The following is a 10,351-nucleotide window of genomic DNA, read 5'->3' as shown; positions in this document are numbered from 1 at the left end:
GCATTTATTTTTGCTGCTTCGCTGTCTAAACGATAAACTTCACTCGGCGGGGAAGTTTAGCGAAGCGTTTAGTAACTTCGGACACGTTGATGGCGACGTCTCTTTGGGCGTATAGAAGCGCCAGCATAACCATGCGTTCTTCAGACATTGTAGAGCGCAAGTGATTTTTTAGTAATCTCATGTTTGAAATTCTCTCTGCGCTGGCAGTGAGACTAGAATCTGCAGCAGTTTGTACACATGTACATGTAACCTGCAGTCTCAATTAGAGAGGGCATCTATTCCTGTGCTAAAACCTAAACACACTTCTTCGATATCGTTTGCTCAGCACCACGCTCGACAAGATAGACAGCCGTCCCCTCACGGAAGCCAGAATTCTTGGTCCCTGGTCCCAGCCGACGTCGGAACGAACTGCTTTAAAAGCGCTAGTACGCTTTTTAAATGAAACAGGACTTAGTGAAAAACTATAGAATTGTGCGGACTGATACGTTTCTTTTTCTTTTCTTTTTAATCTTCTTTGTTTTCTAATTTTTTCTGCCCTTACCCCATCCCCGTGTGCAGAGTAGCCAACCGGACACTTAACCTGGTTAACCTCTCTGCCTTTCACCTCTTATTTTCTTTCCTTCCGTCCTTTCTTCATTCGATATCGTTGACATCTTTGTTTAGGTACCTTGCACAAACAGTAAGCTGTTCGAATTCAGCAATATCCGTCATTTCGTCAGCAAGTACAGAGAAGCAGCCTGCAGTGTTCACTTTTGCATCTAGGCTTTCTTTGATAATTTCACCACAAATTCCTATAATTTGGTTTTGTACATCTGGTTTAAATACGAGGCATTACTGGGGCAACTTTCCAAATGGTTCTTCAGATATGCATCTCCACAATCAGCTCGCATGCGAAGAAGCGCTTTGGAAATACCAGTATTTTCAGCGGGGGCTTTGCTTAAATCCATAGGACCAGTGTCCTATCGCCACGGAGAGCCAGGCCTTCATTGCCACCCGCAAAAATGTACTGTCTCAAATTTAATAGGCCGTGAACTTTCTTATCTTTTCTCTTATTTTACATTTGCCTGCCTTGGTGCAGCTGATCGATCACATTGGGCTTGCTTCCTGAAAATGTTTGGAGAAAATTATCAGATGCCAGCTGGCAGCTGACAGTCACGGTGATATTTAATATTTTCGTATGTATGGAAGATTGCGAGCGCGTGCTTTATAAGAACATGAAAACCATAAAGTTCCAGAATTAAAAATCAGAAGCACGCCTTTGGAAGTGTCAGCGCACCTTTCGCGTCAAAAGTTTATTAGAACTTCATACCCATCAAGTTTCGGAATTTAAATCAATGCGCTCTGTAGATTCCGGGGCCGCTGCAAGATGCTGCGGCGCGCCCGCTCGCTATCGAAAAGCCCTTGAAGCTTTGTGCTTGGCTGGGGCTCCTTACGTTATGTGACTCCAGGTGCATGGGCGTTGCCACGAAATCCAGCCCGAGATCGCAATTTTGGCGCAAAAATGTCTTCTCGAGTGTCAAAAAGGCATTGTAGACAAAATCCAGAATGATTCCCGGCGCCGGTGGTTCTTTTGGTCGACGGTGCACGACAGCACGAAAAAAATTTCGGGGAGGGGCTGTTGTGCTCCGGCTGGGGCACCCTTACGTTATGCGACTCCAGGTGCATGGGCGTTACCACGAAATCCAGACCGAGTTCGCAATTTCCGCGCCGAAATGTCTTTTCGAGCGTCAAAAAGACATTGTAGACAAAATCCACAATGATTCCTGGCGCCGGTGGTTGTTTTTGTCGGCGGTGCACGACAGCACGAAAAAATTTTTCGGGGGGGGGGGGGGGCATACCCGTTCGGTGAAGTTGTGCAGGTATTTGACGTTTCGTTTAACATTCCACCCCGTAGGGTTGGTGAAGAAGAAGGCGTCGACCCACTTCCAAGGGGTTGCAAAGCGCTCCAGGAAGGATCCGGACACGCTGCGAGAAAGATCAGAAAGTAAAGCGACGCATTCCTCATAAACTGAGCACCCGACTCACTCAAGTCCATGGAGGACTCGGGTAAGTTGCATACAGCAAGTTTCACTAGCATGTTAACCGTTCTTGCACGTGTAAGCACAGGCATGTCACGACATAAACGCTCCAAGAGCTTTCTGCGACGTAAACGAACGTGACATAAACGCTCCAAGAGCGTTTCTGTCACGTGATGGTACGTGTTTGAACCTTTCTACGAATGTAATTCCTTTGAAACAAAATTTGTTGATGCCACTGCCCGTTCTGTCCACCTTGTTTCTTCACCTGCCCATTTAGCAGCAAATGATGCAGAAACGCTTGTGTAGCAAGTTAGCGTATGCGTCGCTTTAAGACGTTCAATCAATCAATCAATTATCTCATGTAAAGCTCTAACATAGAATGGCGTGCCCAGAGCACGGAATTCTGACAAGATACCTCTAGAAGTAGAGTCACCGACTGAGGACCACGCCTTTATGAGGACTGTGTGCTGTGGATGCTTCTGCGGTGTCCGACGCTTCACACAACACACTATAGGCTAGTAGCTATTCTTGTCTGGCAGTGTATCAATCTTGCAGTAGCAGCCAAGCTACTGAAAGCAGGAACGACCGATGTTGTGACCAATCACAGGGAACGAATGGATGGCATAAGAACACGTTTAAAGAAGAACAGTAATACCCTCTCCGTTAAAAGGGCTGGCATCCTTTAAAAAAATGTCGCAGTTTCGCCCGAAAGGCGAAGCATCAATTGCGATAGCAAATTAGTAGAGAGCTATTCGGAGTAGGGATAGTAGTTTTATCGGCTGCATAAACTTGGACACATTCGCTTACTAACTGAATTAACAAGCGTGGTGTCAGTGCGCACAAGCAAACACGAATAGATCACACTCAATGACCGCAGACGACTGTCAAAACGCTGGCAGCAAGAGCAGCCGCCGCAGCGAGCGAAGGTTCGTGCGGTCTATCACTTCAACGGAAACTGAGCGGCGAATGCACATCGCATACAAAGGTCAGAGCCGTGTGGAGATCGCTTTTAAGAGACGGTGCGGGCGACCGCCACTGCCGGCTAAAGTACAAACGCAGTTGTTGGCAGAGTAGAAGCTGCCCCCCCCCCTCCCACCCGCCATGGTTGCTCAGTGGCTATGGTGTTGGGCTGCTGAGCACGAGGTCGCGGGATCGAATCCCGGCCACGGCGGCCGCATTTCGATGGGGGCGAAATGCGAAAACACCCGTGTACTTAGATTTAGGTGCACGTTAAAGAACCCCAGGTGGTCCAAATTTCCGGAGCCCCTCACTACGGCGTGCCTCATAATCAGAACTGGTTTTGGCACGTAAAACCCCATAATTTAATTTTTTTGCCCCCCCCCCCCCTTCCTCCCGCGATGCCTTCCCACTTTCTTGCTTTCGAGTGGGAGATTGAGTGGCCAGTTCCCCTTGCGCCCGGTTGCAAGAGACGCATTTGGTGCCGCAGCACAGCGTCGCCCCGCCTCTCTCCCTCCCATACCCCCACGTCATTTCGCGCGACGAAGGGCGCGTTTGCTTTCCGCCGTGCGTTCGCTCTCCGTGATAGCGCGCGTCCCCCGCGCGCTCTTTCACTCGCGCATACGGCGCGCGGCGACGATTCTGGCGCTGAGCCGTGCTCCCTCAAGGGCTGCAGAAGATAGCGCCAACCTTTCCCTTTCCCTCAAGAACCACTTATCGATTTTATCGCCCTTGGACTTTATACGGAACCTCACGGTGACGGCGACGGCAGAAATCCGGTTGAAGTGTCCATATCGCAATAAAATTCTAATTTTACAGTGAATTTATTTAAATTGATAGCGAAATCTTCACCGAAGTCCCAGCTTATAACATAGCCCAAAACACCATGAGGTCGGTCACGCTTGTCAACATTTTACCATCTCGAAGAAACGAATCTTGGTACTCAAAGCCGGTTTCTAGGTTCTTTGACCTGCTCGAATAGAGTCATCTCAAAGAAAAAGGGCGGTTGTGACTGACTTACACTTTAATTGCTTTGACATACGGAGCTTCACCGTCTTCCTGGGCGTTCACGGAAACTCCCATGGCAGTCTCTGCAAATAAAAGAAGGCGCGTGCTCAAACGAAATGCACCTTGGTTGCTGCGTGGCAAAATGTGCTTTCACGGATTTGAATAAATTCTGCGCGAAGGCGTCGAGGCAAATTCGGGCCTTCTTGGAGCTTGCCGATCTTTCGCACCAATGTATTGGTAAAAAGTTCGTTCTCCTTTTGTTTGGTTGGTTGGCGCGTAATACGTCGCTGTAGCATATTGTAATCCGTTTAGCATTCTTTGGGAACTAATCGCTATTTGTTGTGACTGTCTAACCGTTCTTGTGGGCCGGTACCGAAGACAGTGAAGTGCAACAAATTGGTAAAACCGCATGGTAGTACGGCAAAACTGTACCACCGTGCGGTGGTACCGGTGGTATTGTGTGGTAGTGCACGGTGGCACGGTGGTAAGGGGAGCGTTCACGCATTCTTTCATCGTGACAGCTAGCGTTCTGAGATGCTGTCTTTAATACGCTGCGCCTATGGTTGAAGACGCAGACGCTGTCGTTGGAGACGCTCCGCCTCAGAATCTGCTCCCAGAGGCGGTCGCAGACACTGTAAGGGGTTCCGAACAGTACTTGAGGAAGTGGTGCTCGAAGTACCTGTTGGCGCTAGCGTACGGGTAAGGCACGGTGGTATGGGGAGCGCCACCCAAAGCACGTAGCGCAACATAGTGCCACAAATAACCACCTCCCAAAGCACTGGGGTTGGTTCTTCATATTTATTTTTTGCCTATCCCTAAGCGCAGTGGTCATGAATTGGCGGTGCTGCATCTCAACGAGTTACTGTCTGCTCACCTCAGTGTGCGGACTGCGTGGCTAATAATGCAAGCTACCCTCGGATCCTGCACGCTTCAGTATTCTGTAAAGGCGGTCGTATCCAACAAAAAGAGAACGAAATCACAAAGAACGACAAAGGCGCATACCGCAGATGACGTCCAGCGTGCAGCATGACACGAGCGGCACCACGTCGATCGGCGCCTGCCGGTGCTGCTGCGAGAGCGCGCGCAGGCGCTTCGAGAATGCGCGAGAGTGCTCCACCATGACTGGCACGAAGTCATCCAGCAGCTTGAAGTGGAAGGCCGGCGTGAGAAGTTTGCGCCGGGCACGCCACTTGCGTTTCGGGCTGCATCAAATACATTTGTTAGGAGTTCCATTCTGGTTTAGTTACTGCTCTATAGTCATCACGATAGCCCGTTCTCGTGGTCCTTGTTTCTTCAGCGTTTCATCTGTGCTTTTCTTTAACTGCACACACACAAAAAAAGATTTAATGGCTCTCTCAATTTAGAACTTGCTAGATATATACATATACTTAGCAAGTTAACACATTCTTAGCAATTAAAGAAGAGCACAGATGAAACGCCGAAGAAACAAGCAAGTTCTAATGACACGAGCTTTGCTACACCACTTCGTTTCGCGTGATTATCAACTCGGATTAGATTGAGTGTTCTGTTCTGTTACACAAGAGTTGCTGTGGAGAGATTGAGGTAGAGAGTACCACGTCTACTCTACTTCTGTATAAGTTATACACCAAAAAGTAAATAAATAAAGAAAGAAAGAAAGAAAGAAAGAAAGAAAGAAAGAAAGAAAGAAAGAAAGAAAGAAAGAAAGAAAGAAAGAAAGAAAGAATAACAACAAAACAAATAAACACATAAATAAATAACGAAATGAAAATGTTCCTAATAAAAATAACAAGGGCGCAACGGAGAGTCCACTTGGCGTCTGCCGCTATATACCCTTTGTAGATGCTCTTTTTAGTCACCATATTTAATTTCCGACTCTCTTGTTCCCGAAACAAACAATTCATTGAACCATCCGGTTGACCGACACTGCAGCGGTAGCTGACACTACTTCTGTAAGTCTGCCAAGATGGTTAAATGCTTGTAATTATTATTATTATTCACGTTTGTATTATTCACGTGCGTCGAATCACGTACGCCTTCTGATCTGCGCCCAATACCCTATACCACATGGTACGGAAATGTGGGCAAAACCCATCGACACCACGCTTCACCGGACCAAACGTCGAGCAGTGGGAGGCCCAGCTGACAAGACCGATCCCTGAAGACCAGCATCGTCTGGTGAGCAGGGCCAAGCTATCGGCTCAGGCCTACGGCATCCTGGACTAGGGACGCCGCCCACCTCGGACAATTTCACCGTCCGCTCATTTTTGTAAATAAAGTTTATTCCTCCTCCTCCTCCTATTCGCGTTTGTTTGATCGCGTATTGAAGATTTGTGATTTCGACTCACTTTTTCTGCATCGTCCTCCGTAAATTGGAGTTAAGGACATTAATAAATACATGTTGGATATCAATAAGCCAATATGGCGGCACATTTTGAAATACTTTTTTGATCATAGCTTGACGCCGTCCATGATATTACTGCATAACTGTGAGCTTTGCACTCGCTGTAAATACATTTCTCACTGGGTTCACCTTTATCACCATTACAAGGGTCTTAATGTGGTTTAAAAGCGGTTTTAATGCGGTTTCAAATGTGTCGATCCTGAAGGAAGCTTAATCAAAGGTGTGGATGAGCTGATTCTGATAATGCTATCGCTTCACATACATGGGGACCTGTGAGTTTTCCTCTTCGAGTGTACTGTCGGTGACGGCGTCTGGTGATGGGCTTTTATTCTGCGCTGTGTACAAGGTTGTTTTGTTTTCCGAGCATAGACATAGCCACACGTGTACTGACTGTATGGACGTGCTTGAATCTGCGCTGCGCATAAGGTTAAACGTTCATTTTCGGTAAGTGTTCCGCGTGATCTGACCATACGAGTATGTCTCTATGGCTCTGTCTGAGCGTAGGATATGGCGTGCATATTAAAGCTTGTGCGGTAGGCCTCGCTTCAATTACTTCACGTTTTATTAATTTGATCTTATTTTCTTCGGCCCTTCCATTACGCCCTTTCTATGTAGCTTGAGTCAATTTTTTTCCGTCTAGCTGTGAGGTAGCCAGCTCTTCGTGGGCCAATGTTTCCACGTTTACATCGTGTAATAAACAATCACGCTGAGTCAGAGCGACATATCATTTCTGATATGTTTTATTGACTTCTACGAAGACAACTCTTGCCACTTCTCTCGCCCCGTCCCTCCGACCTTGGTCACCACAAAGACCCCGAAGCTGCTCGCCATTTATTCTTAATCGGTTATCTGACGGGCTGTCATATGTAAGCATGACGTTCAGGTATACTGATCAGATGGCCATGAGGATATCGCCAGCAGGAAATAAGGCTTCGCTCAATGAGAGTCAATTTAAGTGTTGCGTAACCGCCTGACTGGTGGCCTAGAGGGCCGACACGACGGCCAGGCGGCTCGTAAAGTTTTCAGGCGGTGCACGCAGACACAGCTTCGTGGGTTGGGTTGCATTAATCGGCTTGTTTGCGCCACCACACGAGACTTTGTCATAAGGGAGCAGCTGGCTCCAAGAACCGGTTCTCTCCAATTAAACAGCACCTAATCTCCGCAATTCTTGTCCGCTTGTCAGCAAACACGTCGCATTCGACATACCTCAACTGCAGTTGCTTTGCACCAGATGAAGGCGGTCAGAGCCCACATTTCATAAATACCTGAGACAGACTTCCAACACTATCGCCTGGGACGTTCTAGGTCACCGGCGTTTGCGAACCTCTGTTAGTATACGTTTGCAAAAGCTATAGTTATCTGTGCTAGGGAGTCAGTGCTCGCTACTGCAACTGCTACGGCTTTGCACATGACCGCGTATTTGGTTTGGCAATACCACTGGTTGTCCACCCATTTGGTAGAAAACAACGCCAAACACCGGACAAAGAACGAGAAAGCGCGGGACGCGGCAACGCCTTCTTGTTCTTTGCCCGGTGTTTGGCATCTGTTTGCTCCCAAATTGTGTAACACCTAGCTAGCTCACCTAGTCGAGTTATTGTCCATCTACTAGACAGCGGTGTTTCTCTTGTGGATCCAACGGCTCATGTCCCTTAGCTCCGAAGCATTTCGGCGTCGCTCGCAATACATAAATAAACAATACGCAGTCTAGCACCAATAGTCTTATTAAAGAACCGCATTAGCAGAGCTCATTTTGTGTTTTTGTCTCGTCTTCGTACGCCATGATATTTTTTTCATGATCACCCAACTAGCGCAAGAATGCTAAATACAGGCTCATTCTTCAGAAGCACCACGATAATAATGGTCACGTGGGGACATAACGCCTCGCAATGCATGGAAACGTACACACCTGGTGAGCAGTCCGGTGCCAAGCCATGAATTCATCAGGCCATAGAGTAGGGCTTTGTCCAGAAGCGTGTTGCTTTTCATCAGGACCTAGCCAAGGAAATAGAAGCGTTGTTAATGAACATGTACTAGAAAAGGGAAGGGCCGAATTCACAAAGCTCTCCTTTCGTAAGTGCTCTTTTCTATTGGCCACCCGTCTTCGCTAATAATGTTCCCAACATCACCAATGAATGGCACCTCCTATTAAGAAAAGTTTTATCTCAATAACTGTTTTTATTGTGTGTGTGTTTGTGAATACGGGTCCAGTTTCTTTGCATATGCACACATTCTGGACATTTCTGGAAATAATTGATGCTCGGCTCTACCTACATGGCTTGCATGATCTTTATTGCCACCAGAGACTCGTAAGTCTAAAATTCCCGCGATTACACCAATAGCGGCAAAACCACTCTGATCGCCCAATTTACCTCTAGCCACCATACCCAACTGATGAATCTAATAGCGACGCGGCGAAAAATAACAGTCCCGGTGCATTTCTTACCACAAAGCTACGCGTACACCTGCGACCTCAAAACCGCTCGGCTACCGCGTGGGCGAGCGTTTCCTGTTGTTTACTGCATCAGCTATTTCCCTAGACTTCTAGATGAAATCTTGTGTGTTCAGTAAAAAAAGAAAAAAAAAAGGACAACAAGTGAGCACAGAGAATCAATACCGCTGCATGCTTGTTGTGCGGCAAGATGTGTTATTATAGCCTGTTACATCTGTGATGAGATATCAGTTAAAACGCATTTCAGTGCTCTTTTAAGTTCGCCGTCGCTACAGACGCGCCGGTTGTTCTCACAGAAGATATATTTCTGTGTTTCAAGGCAATCAGCGCATAACGCCTCATTGCATAAGCAGTGCCCCTGCACGGCAGCGTCGCGTAGTAGAAATACGAAATAAACTGCTATTATTTTCTTATTAGAATTAGTGGCGCATGCAGAGGTCCCAACATGCAATACGTCTGTGCTTTCAGAAGACTTTCTGACGTGATCTACCTAACCACTGTTATCAAAACAGCCAAGTGAAATACGTACTGAAGTCCAAGTGTCTAAAGTGTTATCGCACCAAGGCGAAGCTTCGGATGACCGAAAAAAAAATAACGTTAAATCATGATATTCCAGGCGCTCACCTCGACTGCCTCAGCCGAAGAGAGCAAGACGATGGGCCAAACTCCGATGTAGATCTTGGTGAAGGCGAGCTTAGTTGACTGCACGATCCGTGTGTAGCCTATCACGAACTGCATGGCCACTGCGAAGGTGCGGTCGGGCCAATTAACACGCCGAACGTCACTCACGCGAAGAGGTGTTTGCCGGGACAATGGTACGACAATGTGTTTACATCACAACACGTACGAATGAAAATCAGGCGAAGATGGCACAGGGGCAAGTCGACGTTGCTTTTGCGTGCGCTGTTTTTGCCCTGTTCCCATATTTTCTTTTTCTTTTAGCTATGCTATCAAAACACACATTCATCTGTTCATGCTGAGACGAATCAAGTGCTGCGGGGAAATAACAAAACAAGAGAAGGAAAAAATACGGTAGTAGATGTGGTGGCGTTCTTTGCTACTATTGGGCTGGGGGCCATATTAGCAGCACTGGACTTCTCAATTCAAGTTTGTTTGTGATTGACGGGGTTCAACGTCCTACTAAAGACCTACGTGATTATATGGGTTTATTTGGGAACATACAAGTTTTAATGAAGGAAGACGACGAAGTGGTTGTTCTGCACATCACTGTTTTGGTCTCTCTGGAATATTATACATTCTCACCGGTTTCTGCTGGGAGACGCCGCTCCCTTTTTCGGCGATGGAAACGGAATCGGTCGAACACCGTCCAGACCTGCCAGCGTCTGCGGGAGCTACTCCAAGGAAGAGGAACTGCCTTCGGAGCGAAGCTGACAGCGATGACACCGAGCTGTACTCTCCATCGAGCGACACCACTTCGGACGATGAAGGCTTCGAGGTCTACACACGCCGGAAAGCTAAAAGACGAAATGTCAGCGGCTGCTCCGCGTCAAGTAAGTCGACTGTGATTCCTACGCC

General features: G+C 47.4%; 1 protein-coding gene across 1 annotated transcript; it reads right to left on the bottom strand.

Annotated features, from left to right (window-relative positions):
- Nucleotides 1-1,838: 1,838 nt before the first annotated feature.
- On the bottom strand, nucleotides 1,839-9,993 carry LOC119435725 (cytochrome P450 4V2; the record flags this gene model as incomplete). The annotated part of the gene is made up of 5 exons (XM_037702449.2): nucleotides 9,440-9,993; nucleotides 8,273-8,358; nucleotides 4,986-5,185; nucleotides 3,997-4,066; nucleotides 1,839-1,965 (listed from the first exon to the last, which is right to left on the bottom strand). Coding segments are annotated over exons 1-5 (597 nt in total), but the record flags the coding sequence as incomplete, so codon positions are not given.
- Between the last annotated feature and the right edge of the window lie 358 nt (nucleotides 9,994-10,351).

The sequence above is a fragment of the Dermacentor silvarum genome, unplaced genomic scaffold (genome assembly GCF_013339745.2).
Source record: "Dermacentor silvarum isolate Dsil-2018 unplaced genomic scaffold, BIME_Dsil_1.4 Seq860, whole genome shotgun sequence".
In the NCBI taxonomy this organism is placed as follows: Eukaryota; Metazoa; Arthropoda; class Arachnida; order Ixodida; family Ixodidae; genus Dermacentor; species Dermacentor silvarum.
This window is presented reverse-complemented; position numbering and strand designations above follow the sequence as displayed.